At 40.8% G+C, this 15,348-nt stretch overlaps 1 protein-coding gene across 8 annotated transcripts in view; it reads right to left on the reverse strand.

Moving 5' to 3' along the window:
• The window catches only part of myripa (myosin VIIA and Rab interacting protein a), a 42,975-nt gene that overhangs the window by 6,664 nt on the left and 20,963 nt on the right, over nt 1–15,348 (reverse strand). For 4 of the 8 annotated variants that reach the window (XM_077230353.1, XM_077230343.1, XM_077230361.1 and 1 more), the window contains 9 exons: nt 12,991–13,127; nt 10,358–10,438; nt 10,109–10,206; nt 9,924–10,004; nt 8,666–8,791; nt 8,364–8,535; nt 7,629–8,212; nt 5,455–6,975; nt 5,238–5,297 (listed from right to left, as the gene is read on the reverse strand). In XM_077230353.1, the coding sequence (XP_077086468.1) occupies nt 5,238–5,297; nt 5,455–6,975; nt 7,629–8,212; nt 8,364–8,535; nt 8,666–8,791; nt 9,924–10,004; nt 10,109–10,206; nt 10,358–10,438; nt 12,991–13,127 (2,860 nt within the window). The remainder of the gene's footprint in view (nt 1–5,237; nt 5,298–5,454; nt 6,976–7,628; nt 8,213–8,363; nt 8,536–8,665; nt 8,792–9,923; nt 10,005–10,108; nt 10,207–10,357; nt 10,439–12,990; nt 13,128–15,348) is intronic. The other 4 variants (XR_013203882.1, XM_077230378.1, XM_077230392.1 and 1 more) reach the window with 1 other exon arrangement.

Genomic DNA, 15,348 nt, shown 5'->3' on the forward strand with positions numbered 1-15,348 from the left:
GGTTTTAATTTATACTTCTGCGTCGTTGTCCGCGTTGACGCACGCAGAGGGAGCATGTGAAACCCGAGGGAGCGGTTTGAGCAGACCAATCACAGCGCTTGCGTCCGCGTAGAATTGACGCGTTGTTACATTTTTGGAGAGGTGCACGTCAGGGTACGCCGAAGGGTACGCGCGCTACGCACAGCCTACGGCGTAGTTACGGCGTAAGTTCGACGCAGAAGTATAAATTGGGCTTTAGGTAGAGACCTTTCTACGTTTGTTGTTTTAAACTGAAAAATGAGAAGGAAGTAAAAAAAAATTGTTTATTTAATATGTCAACAAAATATATGCATATTCCTCGTGTATAAGAGAATTCCGTTCCCTTTCGAACGGTCACTTCGTATTGCGTAGCTATACGCAGTGGGGGGAAACTCCTTTTCCTCGATTTACTGAAGCCTTTATGTAAAGCGCATTAGCAGCTGCACAGCTAGAACATGAGCGTCTGGCTCGCTCATAGGCTGCGCTGCGGCAACTGCACATCCAATGGCGCGGGGCGCCTCTGACGTGCGACCAATGAGATCACTCTGCGTCATACACGTCAGAGCCCGCCAAGGGGGCGTGACCTCAGTCTATAATAGTCCCCGAATTCGCCATTATAGCAGATTTTACTCCTTCAGCGACAAACTTCACGTCTCTGACCATTTATTGAGCCTTTGCCGTCGAACAAGCCTTCAGCCTGAGTGAGCTACAGTTCAGCAGACGACACATTCAACCGTATTTCTCCTGACGCCGTCTCTCCTGTGGCTATCCGGCGAATATCCTTTTCATTATTCTTTGCATTTCTGTGTGTTTTATCTGTACGAGCATTGTTTCAAATGCCTTGTGTCAAGACCTGCGCCACGTGCGGATGCAAGCTGCACGAGGCGGACGAACACGCGGACTGCATTCCTTGCCTGGGACTTCACCACGCGGAGAATGCTCTGTCGGCCGGCGGATCCTGACGCAGGCCGTAGCGGACCTCGAGCTCGAGTGGGCCGCGCCCGTTGAACCCCCTCGAAGTCGGCTGGATGGCTGGTTTCTGCCGGGTCATCAACAGGCGCCTCGTCACAAGCCAGCGCCATTTTTTCCAGAATTACACGAGTAGCTCACCAAAGCCTGGCGCACTCCTTACTCTACACGAGGCCCCGCAGTGTCCGCGATGCTCTCCTCCGTGGCCGGAGCAGCGGAAAAAGGCTATGAGTCGTTACCGCCCCTCGAAGAGGCGTTGGCCGCTCATCTCTGCCCGAACACAGCTGCTAGCTGGCGAACTAGAGCTGTTCATCCTAACAAGCCGTGCCGTAGCACTTCAGCCCTCGCTGGACGCGCGTATTCCGCCTCCGGTCAGGCTGCATTGGCCCTGCACACGATGTCCGTGCTGCAGGTTTACCAGGCCAAACTCCTCCGGTCTATGGACGAGGCTGGCCCGGACCCTGAGGCCTTTCGGGACCTTCGAAGCGCCACGGACTTGGCCTTGAGAGCTACCAAGGCCACAGCGCAGGCTATGGGGAGGAATATGGCGAGTTTGCTCGAGCGCCACCTCTGGCTTACCCTCACTGACATTAAGGACGCGGAGAGAACGTGGTTCCTCGACGCCCCAGTATCCAGCACCGGCCTCTTCGGCCCGGCAGTGAAGGGGTTCTCGGAGAGATACACCGAGGCACAGAAAGCATCCCAGGCCATGCGTCACTTCTTGCCTAAGCGCTCTCACAAGCGAGCCCCGTCAACGTCTCGGCCGACAAAGCCCGCGAAACAGGCCTCTCAGCCCCGCCCTGAAAGTTTGGTCAAATGGCAGCAGCATCGCCAGTGCTCCGCTTGGGATTACTGCGCATGCGCCCGCTGCAGCATTGGCTGAAACGCCTTGTGCCAACACACGCATGGCAGTCAGGCAACTTGCGCGTTATAGTGAATCACGGTTGTTTAAGAACCCTGATTCCCTGGCGGGCTCAGAACTGGTACCACAAGGGGGTGACAATGGGAACAATTTCCAGGAGGAAAGTGGTTCTTACAGATGCGTCCAACCTGGGTTGGGGAGCGCTGCACGAGGGCATGCCTGCATCCGGCCTCTGGTCGAGCATGGAGCAGAGCTTACATATCAACTGTCTGGAGATGAAAGCAGTTGGGTTGGCCCTGAAGGCATTTCTGTCGAACCTCAGAGGTCACAATGTTTTAGTCCGCACAGACAATATGTCAGTAGTGGCCTACATAAATCGCCAGGGGGGCATCAGGTCAGGAAACCTGTATGCGATGGCGAGAGACCTACTATTATGGGCACAAACCAACCTGAGCTCTCTGAGAGCAGCGCATATCCCAGGCGTCCAGAATATGGGCGCGGATATGCTCTCACGGGGCAACATTCCCCTCGGCGAGTGGTCCCTGAACCCACAGACGGTCAATCTGATATGGAAGGTGTTTGGAGAGGCAGAAATAGACCTTTTTGCCTCGAGAATCAACACCCACTGCAAACTGTTCTTCTCAAAGGACAGGGACGCGCTGGCCCATGTCTGGCCCAACCGTCCCCTTTATGCCTTTCCCCCCGTTTCAATGATTCCACAAGTCATCAAACGGGTCAGAGAGAGCGGGTGCCCAGTCCTTCTGGTGGCCCCTCTCTGGAAAACCAGACCGTGGTTCCCAGAACTGGTTCAGTTATCGGACACAATCCCATGGCCGGTTCCTCTGACGAAAGACCTCCTCACGCAGGCGAACGGGACATTGTGGCATCCGAGACCCGATTTATGGGCCCTCCATGTTTGGCCCCTCAACGGGTACCCAAGGACCTTCCTGAGAAGGTCTTAAGCACCATATCTGAAGCCAGGGCCCGTCGACTCGGCACCTTTATGCTTCGAAATGGTCGGGTTTTTCCAGCTGGTGCTCGAAAAATCAGGCTGACCCGGAGTCATGTGAGATATCTGTGGTTCTATCATTCTTACAGGAGCTGCTGGATGCGGGTCGCTCCCCGTCCACGCTCAAAGTGTATGTGGCAGCCATAGCAGCACATCATGTTCTGGTGGCTGGCCAGTCACTGGGAAGAAACGACCTGGTCGTGAGATTCCTTAAAGGTGCTAGGAGAATGAACCCCTTCAGACCTCCGTCTGTGCCGTCTTGGGACCTCTCCATGGTCCTGAGGGCTCTGAAAGGTCCGCCTTTTGAACCGCTCCAATCGGTTGATCTAAAACCTCTCTCGCTGAAGACCGCTCTCCTTATGGCGTTGGCATCTATCAAGCGAGTGGGAGATCTGCAGGCGCTCTCTGTGAGCCCTGCATGTTTGGAGTTGGGTCCAGATGACTCCAGATGCCCTATCGGCATCAAAGCCCATTCGACCAGAGGTATGGCCTCGTCATGGGCTTGGTCATCTGGCATTCACATTAGTGATATTTGTGAGGCGGCCGGCTGGTCCTCGCCGTCCACATTTATGAATTTCTATAATATGGAAGTGCCTTCCCTGCAGGCGAAGGTGTTTTCGGTATGACTAAGACCCGTCGGTGGCCGGTCTTGTCATGTATTACTGTGCACAATCACATTCACATATATATATAAAACCCGCTGCTGGCCGGTTGTATTCATGCATAAACCCGCTGTTGCCGGTTATATTACATATATATAAAACCCGCTTTTGGCCGGTTATATGACATATATAAAACCCGCTTTTGCCGGTTATATTCCATACATATATAAAACCCGCTTTGGCCGGTTATAATTTCATATATAAACCCACTTGACCGGTTATATGTTCATATACTAATAACCCCGACAGTGTCTGGGTTCATTGGTGTAGTATGTTGGGTTATTTCTAACTGATGTGTACTATTTTAGACCTGACGGTGTCTGGTCTATTTATACATAATTATGCGGTTATGGCTTGCTCTGTATGCTCAGGGGCCTGAGTTGCAGTGGCAGCCAGTTACTCAGTGCGGCGTTTTTCATGGCGTCCCCACTGCGTATAGCTACGCAATACGAAGTGACCGTTCGAAAGGGAACTACTCGGTTACTCACGTATCCTCAGTTCCCTGAGTTAGGGAACGAGTATTGCGTAGCCAGCCGCACTATAGTAACATGGCAAGTTGTCGCTTCAGTCGTTAAACCTGCTATAATGGCGAATTCGGGGACTATTATAGACTGAGGTCACACCCCCTTGGCGGGCTCTGACGTGTATGACGCAGAGTGATCTCATTGGTCGCACGCGCCATTGGATGTGCAGTTGCCGCAGCGCAGCCTATGAGCGAGCCAGATGCTCATGTTCTAGCTGTGCAGCTGCAAATGCGCTTTATATAAAGGCTTCAGTAAATCGAGGAAAAGGAGTTTCCCCCCCACTGCGTATAGCTACGCAATACTCGTTCCCTAACTCAGGGAACTGAGGTTACGTGAGTAACCGAGTAGTTTTCATGTGTAAATTCCGTGATTCCGTCCGCGTTTTCCGCATCACAGAAATCATAGGGCCCTATATAACCAACGAACCTATGAACACTGCACACTACACAGTGAATGATTACCAACATTTAGGAAAAAAAGATAATGCTTTGGTAAAAAATAACTATGACATAAAAACATAATTATTACGAGACACAAATTCTAGATTAAGATAAAAAAAAGATTAAAAGACCCAATATAACATAATTATGACAAACTTTGACTTTTTATGTCCTAATTATGACCATCTCATAATTTGACTTAGTATGTCATGATTTCAACTTTTTATCTCATAATTATGACCATCTCATGATGTGACTTAGTATGTCATGAGTTCAACTTTTTATCTCATAATTATGACTTAGCATTTCATAGTTTTAACATTTTATGCTTTGTATGTCATTATTATGATTTACCAAAGCATTTTTTTTTCTTATCTGGCAGAAATATGCTTCCATACTTACAAATATAATGAGAGAAATTCTAAGTATGACGAACTCGAGTTGAAAACAAATCAAAGCAGATTTAAATATTTTACAATGCGCAACACTGCAAAAACACCAGAGTATAAATATAAGCCTTTCACCCACTTGAATCCACATTTTTTTCAGTGGCAGCTGTAATCATAATTGCAATTATTTATTGATAAATTGTGCAGCCCTAACAGAAAGTAAAATATGTAAAATGTAATACACAGTGAGCCAAGAGTCAGACAGCAGATGAAAACTAAGAGAGGAAGGGTCACATACAATAGCTTAGTAAATTATGAGTGCGTAAATGAGAGCATCCTATCCATATTAGCATACAATCATCACCTGCTGTAATATACTGGAGATAAAATTTAGGTTTTTCTCTTTGTCCAGCACGTGGGCATCCTAATAAAGATCAAAAAGAGGCAGAAGACATAGAATGACATGAGAAGATTAATTAGCAGATGAAATAAAGCATGTTAGATACAAGCAGGTTACTGCAGCCTGAAGTGTTTATACTGTAGTATAGATACAGTTTATTGTAATACGGTTATGTTGTTACCTTGTAGATCTCCTCTGGTGACAGATATTCCTCCTGACCAGATGGGGCGCTGTGTTGAATTGTGGGTTCCTTGTCCCTCTGCTTCTTCATTTTAACCACGTCACCTTGACTGTTGCCTTCGTTCCCTTGAACGCTCTCTTCTGATGATGTGATGCATTGTTTGTCTTCTGTCTCCTCAGTATAATCACTGTGGTTCTTTAGTGCCACAAATTCATTGATTTTTCCCTCTTCCTTCATTTTTTTTTCCTGTACTTTCTTCGATTGTCCACCAACAATGCATACCTCAAATTTTGTCTTGCCATCCATGTCCTGTTCAGTTACATTCTCCTTCTCTTCCATCATCTCTAGTTTCTCTCCCTCACTTCCCTTCCTGTCTAAAAATACCCCCTCACTAGTGTAAGCTTCTATGTTATCTTCCATGTCATCCAAAGCCTTCACTACAGCATCGATGATCCTATCAAATTCCATGTTTCCATCTTCACTTATAAATCTATTCAAAGCCATTTCAGAGGATAAGGCCTGTCCCTGCTTCTCAATATGATCGATCATCTCTGTATTCTCAACTCTGCTCTGCTGACCTTCAACCACATTTCCAACATCTTTTATTTCTGCTTTTCTCTCTTCAGTCTGAACTTCTCCCTTGTTCTTTGTCTCTTCACTTCTCTCACTAGCGATCATATTTTGTGTATCTGTCTCTGCGGGTGTCTGTTTTTGGCTCCCAGAGTTCATTTCTTCTGACATTTGCGTCTCTTTCATGTCCTTTTGCTTACTAATGTACTGCTCTGCCACAGTGTCCTTTTGCTTTTTCTCTGATCTCTCTTTTTCTGCTTTTTCAACCATCTTCTCTGCATGATTTAGTTTTTTTTTGTAACGTTGTCTCATTTTGTCTCCATCTGTTCTGTCATCTACCACCAGCTTCTCAGTTATCATTGATTGATGTATGCCTTCATTTACAGTTTGATGCTCAAACCTGTCCAGTTCATCATCAGTGGAGGAAAGTAGTGTCTCACTGACTTGACTGGTTAACTCTCTGAGTTTGGAAGTCAGATCATCTTCTTTCAACATCTCAGTTCTCCTTACTTGATTTGTGGCTTCAATTTCATCTGATTTTTCTTTTGCAACAGCCTCAATCTTCAATAAAGCATCTCCCATGACTTCATCTCCCACTTTTGCTTTTGTTTCATCATCTTCATCCCACATTTGATACTCCAACCTGTCCAATTCATCCTCAGAGGAGGAAAGTTGTGTTTCTCTGACTTGACTGGTCAGCTCTTTCAGTTTGGAAGTCAACTGCTGATCTAAAGATCCAACCACACCAAGGGCTCTATGATTCAAATTGCTAGGAGAACTGAGATCAGGTCCAAATGGATCAGGGGTCACAACTCCAGAGCTCAAGATGTCAGGGGTAGCAGTGTCTGAAGTGTCATCTTCCAGAGCATGATCACATGGTCTTTTTCCATGCAAGTCTTGTTTCACATGACGACTCTTCACCAGAGAATCTGAGAGTTGGCTATTGGAATCCTGCCAATAAAGAATCATAGTCATGAAATATAAAAAAAAGAAAAGAAAAAAAAGAGAAAAAAGGGATTTCATAAAATGTATTTTAGAGATGTTAAAGCTACCATATTACCTTAAAATGTAATACCGGTAATGTTTCTCAATATAATTATTTTTGTTAAGCATAAGAGACTTCTTTCAAAAAACGTTTTTACATTTTTTTTTACCAACCTCAAATGTTTAAACAGTAGTGTGTATATACAATGTCTATATAAAATACACAAAAGTAATTAATTCTGCATTCTATAGACTGGCAGGACTGCAATTCCATTAAAAGAATTGCAAAAAAAAAAATGTTATTCTACTGACAGTTTTTAATAGTAAGAAATGTAATTTATACAGTATAAAGTATAAAGTAATAGTGGGTACAAAACAGATACTTTGTGAATTAAATAAATATAATTACAATTCAGAATATATTATTTGTTTTGACATTTGTTTTGGTTCAGTACCAATCATTTAATTTTGGAAACAACACAGTATAAAGAGGTCTTTATATGTGTAAATATATAGCAGTCTTTATATTTTTATATTATATGTACTTGATATTAAAAGGTTTAAAACCCCTGTTCTAAATCAAAGCCAATACATGTTGTACAACAAACAGTCATTCTCACCGGTACAGCCAAAGACAATACTGACTGTCCTTTCCACTCTGCCTCCTCTCTCTTATTTTTCCTCCTTCGTCGTGATCTCTTGACCCTGCTGTCCTCTAAGCCATCCTCACTGCTTTCAGCCCCTCCTGGGTTGGAATTAACATCCATGATGTTTGAGAGGCGGGCGGATGAGAGTCGCCTCTGTTCTAGTGGCACTTTTCTCTTCAGAAAGGGCAGCATATTTTTGTGGGACTTGGGCATTGGTCCATCTGGTCCTGAGAAGTTCTCAGTGTCAGCATTCAAGGTGTGTGCAGTGATATGTTGTGCTTGTGCATCCAAAGGCAAGGTTGCTTCACAGCTGTAGGATTCTGTGTAACTCAACTGCTTATTGGCAGACATTTTACGACGAAACTCTACTAGTGCAGCACCATAGCCCCCATTAGCTTCGGGCTCTGTTTCGGAGCCCATTTCGTCGTAAGCTGACCCCACGCCAGACTCCCTTTCTAAGACACTGTAGACAAGACTTTTGCGCTTTGTTAAAAGGCTCGGTCGAGAGAGCAAGTTGCTCTGATAAGCAATCCAGTTCCCATCAGGACTCTGCAACACTGAAGACATATACACAGCATTTAGACATGTATATAAATGGAGGTGATCAACAATTTAAACAAGTATAAATTGTTTTAAAATCTCTCTGTTGTCAGCAAGAAGCATTAATTAACTGATTAAGAATAATATGGATTAAGTTAAGGATCTAACTGGAATTGTCCAGTCGGTCAACACTCCTCCAGCTAGGCATGGCCTGGACAGGCATTGTTTCTTCTTTCTTCATTTCCTGGGCATGACTTTTAGAAGCTGAAGGCCTCGACCCAGTGTCAGCATGCTGGTCTGTTTTCTCATCAGTCAAGAGACAGAAAGCTGAGTAAGACCTCTGGGGGGAAAGGAGAAGCAAAATAGAAATACAAAAGCATTACAGAGTCAGTGCATTTAATAATGCATCTCAAAAGCGGCCAAAATTGCAAGTGATTGAGTCTTTGAAAAAAAACAAAAGGCCAGTGTACCCAGAGATAAGCATCGAAGGCACTCTGGGTTTGATCAGGAGAGGTCCCATCATTGTTCTGGCCTGGCAACAGGTCCAGATTACATCCAGACTGAATCTCAGACGGATCCATCCTCCGGTGGACAAACTGTTGTTTAAATATTTCAATATAATCAGTTTATGCAAACATTGACAATACTCATAAATAATAATATGATAATTTGGAATGTATATAATAATTTAAAATGATATATAGTAAGTAATAATTATAACTTAGAATTTACAATCAAACTACATCAACATGTGATGTCTGATGTCTCTTTGATGTCAAATCAAGAGTGTGAATATATACAGATACTGATTGCTTAATATTTTTGTGGAAAACATGTGGAAACAATTTTTCAGGAATATTTTATTAATGGAAAGTTCAAAAGAAATACAAAGTTCTGTCATGAAACTCTAGATGGCGCAGGCTTAATAGGCCTTGCTCACAGCTGAGTGTTATGTATTTATTGGCAAAAGCAAGTCCCGTACTTCCTTTGAAGCATCAGCAGCAATAACAGCAGCAGCATAGCAGATCTATTCAAGACCGTCAAGACCAAATATGTGACCCTGGATGACAAAACCAGTCATATGGGTCTTTTTTTTTTTTTTAATTGAGATTTATACATCACACGAAATCTGAATAAATAAGCTTTCCATTGACGTATGGTTTGTTAGGATAGGACAATATTTGCCCGAGATACAACTATTTGAAAATCTGGAATCTGAAGGTGCAAAAAATCGAAACATTGAGAAAATCGCCTTTAAAGTTGTCCATTTAAGTTCGCGATTGTGCTGCATTCACTCACAAAAATAAATGTTTTATACATTTACGGTAGGAAATGTATAAAATATCTTCATGGAACATGATCCTTACTTAATATCCTAATGATTTTTGGCATAAAAGAAGATTTTATAATTTTGACCCATACAATGTATTGTTGGCTATTCCCATAAATATACCCGTGCTACTTAAGACTGGTTTTGTGATCCAGGGTCACATAAATCAAAATTGCCATACCCATTACTATGACAAACACTCCTAGAGTTGTCAGGACAGAACAGAATTTATTTGAAATAGAAATCCTAACATTATAAATGTCTTTACTGTCACTTTTGATCGATTTGATACGTCCTTGCTGAAGTATTAATTTAGTTAATTAATCACTGCACACTGAATTGTGGACAATGTAAAACTCTACCCTCATGAAAGGTCATTGCTGACATGTGTTACTCACTTTCTTTACTATAGTTTTGGCCAATTCCTCTATCAGCTCTGCTCTGTTCTCTCGCAGATAATGAGCTTCGTTCTGCTTCTCCTACAAAATAAAATGTCTAACAGTTGCCATGTCAAACTTGCCAATTTATCAATAACAAATGAATGAAAGAATGAATGAATGATCTTATATAGGGAAAGTCTTACTTGACTGTCAGTCTGGCTCTCGGCCTTAGCAATGGCTTCATCTATGGCCTCTTCTGCCACACGCATTGACACGCTAATAGTCTCCTCCATGCTGTGCTCTGGAGAGACATAATAATTAAAGCCTTTATAGATAGAAATTTGCTGCCATATAGTTGCAGTGAAGCGTTTTCAAATATTCACTGAATGAAACTAATAAAAACAAAACTATTGATATAACAAACCATAAATAGGATATATTTGATCACAAACCTTCACTTTGTCTGTAGAACGTGGAGTCACTCTCATACACGCTACTTTCATTGCAGATGCTCTCCTCATAAGTGCTCCCCTCTGTTGGTGCAAAACAAAATTACTGCTCATTTCATCAAAACAACTTTAATAACTCTTTATAATTTATGTTTATTACATAATATATGTTGCACTCCACGATGAAACACTTAAAGGGTAAGTTTGGCGTTTTACAAGTAAAGCCCTGTTTTAAGATTGTTTCTGATGAAATCGAACGGTTAAGATTAAAATTTGGACAAATGCTGCTGTCCCCCACCTATACAATGGTTTCATAGATGCATTGGAACAATCAGTCATTTAAATGCATTAAACTTTAGTTTACAAAGATCACCGAGTGGTCTATGGTGTGCACTGATATGCTCACGCAAAAATCGCTGCAAAAGATGCTTTCCAACAGGTGTTTTACCGTTCGTTGTAAAACTGTGGACCTATTTTTCCAACGTCTCACAACCGGACATTCTTCCAAAAACTACGACAAAACCTGTTGGAAAGCTTCTTTTCCAGCGATTTTTGCGTGAGCATATCAGTGCACACCCCAGACCACTCTGAGTTTCACATCTTTGTAAACTAAAGTTTAATGCGTTTATATGAATGATTGTTCCAAGGCACCTATGAAACCATTGTATAGGTGGGGGGATGCTAACACAAAAACCTAAAATTCTCAGGACAGCAGCATGTGTCCAAATTTTAATCTTAACCCTTTCGATTTCATCAGAAACGATCTTAAAACAGGGCTTTACTTGTAAAACGCCGAACTTACCCTTTAAAGCCTGGAGCATCAATTTCTGAAGGCATCAATCTTTAATGAAATTGAACATCCACAAAATAAAATCTGTCGGTTTCTAGTTGTTCCTAATATTCTTTCTTTTTTCCATTAGCAAAATAATATTCTCAATATTGATAAGCTAGGACAAAAGTGGAATTTAGAGATTGGCTCAATATGAAAAAGGAAAGATTAAGTATAACCATTTGCATCACACATTTCTGTTGTTGTTGTTCTTGTTGTTGACAAGCGCTTCCTGAGAGATTCGACAGCACTTCCAGCTGCGACACATGATTTAATAGCGCAGTCGACAGGTTTCTCTCTCTCTGACAGACACTGTCTCAGTCTCAGAGAGCAGTCGGATGACAAATCATTTGATGGGTAACTACTGACATATCAATATGGCCTCAGCTCCACATAGAGCCCTGTAAAGTGCTTCCCTTGATCCGGTGAAGGTCAAACTGCCTCTGAAGTCACCTGCTACCCCTTTACAATGAGCCAATGTTTACGCCTACTCTCTACTACAGAGAGCAAATCAAAGTAATGTTATAAATCTAGCTTTTTCTATGAGATAAAGCCGAAGACTGATGTTGCAGCTTAAAAACCTATCCTATAATGCTATAAGCTTATTGCTCCATTCTTAGCACTTGTCGGATGTTAAACTCAAACAGATTATCTTTCTAGCTTTTCTCTGCATCAAATTTTCAAGGCCTGACCACTTCGTGCAGGGAGTTTTGTGGCCGAAGCTCTTTATTTTTCATTGTCACTGCAATGCTTTTTTTCTCTCTTCCACAGAGAGCTATTCTTCCTCAGATGTTACAGGGGTCTGCTGAGGTGACAAACAACCACAGTCATGGTCATCCATTGTTAATGTGCCTTTGGCCTTGCGTTTAACTGCCTTTCTCTTAATGGAGAAGACATTTGTTCACAGACCACAGCAAAACTCAAACGGAGGCTAAGCACAGATCATAACTCGTGCCCACAGACACAAGCAAAGGAGCCTTCGAGCTGGTGTGGAAAATAACCTTTGAGATGTTTTTATACTTCCAAACAAAGGTGTACTGTAGTATATTTCTGGCTATTAGTTGCTGTAGTTTCACAGTATATTTTCCAGTAGAATATTTTTTCTACCACTTTAAAAATGACAACTATATATTGTAAATAACTATATATTGTGCAGGTTCAGATGGATGGATGGGCCTAATATATTTTTTACAGTGTGTTTTACTATTATTAAAATAATAGTCAAGTCTGTTGCATTGATTTTTCATTAAAATTAATGTTTAATTTCTGATTAATTTCCTTCTGTGCTCCACTACATTTTTTAATTTAGGAAAGTGATTAAATGATTTATGTGATTAAATAAGTACTAAGTAATGTAAATACACATATGCAATTTTTATTCACTATTAAAATGTTAGGAATCCAATTGGGCGGGAATCCATCAGGTCATAATTGTACAGTGACCTTTCCTCCGTAAACAGATTTCTTTTTTTTTAAATCCTGCTGCTGCTAAATCAGAGAGAGAGGAGGTAAATCAGATTATAGTATCCCTGCCTGTTCTATCCTTAACCCTTATGAATTAGTGCTAATAGATGCAAACATGAACATTGTAAAAGACAGCGCTAGAGCTTGAAGGACAATCCAAAACTGAAATATCCTCCGGATGCAGATGGTATTTGAAATGGAGAAACTCTTAAAAAATATGCAACATGTAAACAGCTCTTTTAACTCCAAAACATAGCAAATATTTAACAAAATACATTATAAAATAGTGTAAAAACATTCTTATTTTAAAGGAAGGTCATACAAAATTCCAGATGGCGAGTACCTGTAGGCTCTGCTAGCACTCCACGCTCGGCCGCATGCCTCCTGTAGAGGTTCTTTAACACTTTAGCACTGCCAAACCTTTTAAAACGCCTTCTCACATTATTGTAGAACCATTCCAGTGACTGGGTCTTCAGTAGCCTGAAAATACACAAACAAGGCCACATTATTGTGCTTATTTAAGGGCATTCCAGAGATTTTGTTTACTTTACACTGATTAAAACCTTTGCCAATATAAGTACAGTATGTTGTGATTATGCAGAGTATGACATTTGTCCTATAATCATAGCCACAAGGTACTATGATCAATAAGCGCATACAAATAATACATAGACAGAAAGGTCAGAGTAGACATGCACTTTTGAGTATGCTCAATATCAAAGACCTTGTTTGCTGTTAAGACTGTGATTATACTGGTATACAAAGTACAGACTGCCTGAAAGACAAATAGCTCAATGTTGCCATGCCACTGATAGCAGAAATCCAACAATAATCTGAATTAAACAGAGTATTTTAAGAGGAATTGCCTGCTAGGGACATATAAGATTATTGTTTAGTTGGTATACACAGTAAGAATTGTTGTTAAAAAGATAAGAAAAAAAGACTGCTTCAGAGTTCAAATTTTTATTTATTTAAAAAAACAAAAAAAACTCTAAAAGCAGGAAATTAAAAAATCAGAAGAATCTTTATTCATAATGTCAAGGGACCAAGCCAAAATTATGTATAAATCAACAATTATGTTAGCAATATTACATTGACAACCATGTTGCTATCATCTTTTTTGTTTGTTTGTTTTTTAAATATGCAGAGAAATATGAGAGGTTAGTAAAGACAACATGGTGTTGTTTTCATGCTTAAAATAGCATTCTGCGTCCTTTTACCATTATGTACAGACTGCAGATACCCCTTAAGGACAAATTATATTTTTCCCACAAAAAAGAAAAAGGCATTTTATTCTGTTAATGGAAAATACTTGTTTATTCATTTGTGTAATTGACTAGACAAAATAAGCAACATATACTGTTTATAGGTTACGCCATATTGTATATACCTGTCAGTCTATAAACATAGCAAAAATCAAAATTGTCTGCTTCCATTCAGTAATGTTCTAATACACTGACATATGAAATGAAAACTGGAATAAGCATCAGTTTTATTACGTGACAACGGAGGAGATAAATCTAGAGTGGATGTGTGTAGTTTTAAAATTCAATTCCACTGATGGACATCATTTCTGTTCAAGTGTGAGTGTGTACATGTATGTATAGGTAGTAAAGAGAAGAAACCATACCCACAGAACTAAGGAACATCACATCTATCAAATCATTCTCCAAATCCATAAAACACTGGTTATCGACGAATCAAATATGCTGCAATAATACAGAATAATGTATTTATCGCTATAGTGGTGTTTCTGTATGTGCTTATGTGTTGGTGATGCATTCTAATGTGTGTCTATACACCTCTTTAATGTATTTATTGTATTGTTGTAGTGTATTTATTGTTTTAATCATCAACCTGCTATAGGGACTGCAGATGAAAATCAGCAAGCATGGCTAAATCTGGGACATTTACATGTTGGACTTTGTACTCATGTTGATTAATGTGGACTGTCCCTTTTAAATAAAGAAACAACCCTTTTAAAAATAAATAAACATGATGTTTTGTATAGAACTGAAAGATTTGTGTAGGACAAAAGCTTGTAAAGCTCTTGGGTTTAATTAAAAATGTCACAGCACTATGAATTCCCATCACATAGAAACAGAGATGCACTCTGAAGGACAAATACATTCTTACACTTTAGGTTTAAATTGATTTTGCTAACCAGTGGAAGCAGAGCGTTTAATGGTGACTTTCTGTCTTTTTATGGTGTTTCTATGTGATGTGAATACATAGTGCTGTGACATTTTAAGCAGCAAGCATAAGAAGCACAAAAATAGTTCCTGTCATTAAGTAGTATTGTGACCAACAGCACTCAGTGATATTTATAAAGGCTTCTGAGTGCATATCATGTCATGCTGTATACTTGTATTATACATAATTATTTTGATGACTGTAGAGGGGCTTGAACAATGTTGTCTGAAGTTCCCTGTTATAAACACATTTTCAAATAAAAACTGTCCATTCACAGAACTAGTCCTGAACTCTATATAAAATATAGAGTATAAATTATTGAGCTCTTTTCAATTACAATAGATATAGTTTAGATTCATTTAGAATAACTGCACTTTACTACTAAATAAGCTCTAATATCAACCAAAAACCAATACGTTTCACTAAAACATTCATCCCTAGTTTTAACGCCTAATACCAACCACTAACAGAAGCATCATGAGCCTTTAGCCTGCAGGTGTTTCCCACT

The sequence above is a fragment of the Siphateles boraxobius genome, unplaced genomic scaffold, assembly GCF_051911475.1.
Source record: "Siphateles boraxobius isolate OS27281-9 unplaced genomic scaffold, OSU_SipBor_1 1, whole genome shotgun sequence".
Classification (NCBI taxonomy): domain Eukaryota; kingdom Metazoa; phylum Chordata; class Actinopteri; order Cypriniformes; family Leuciscidae; genus Siphateles; species Siphateles boraxobius.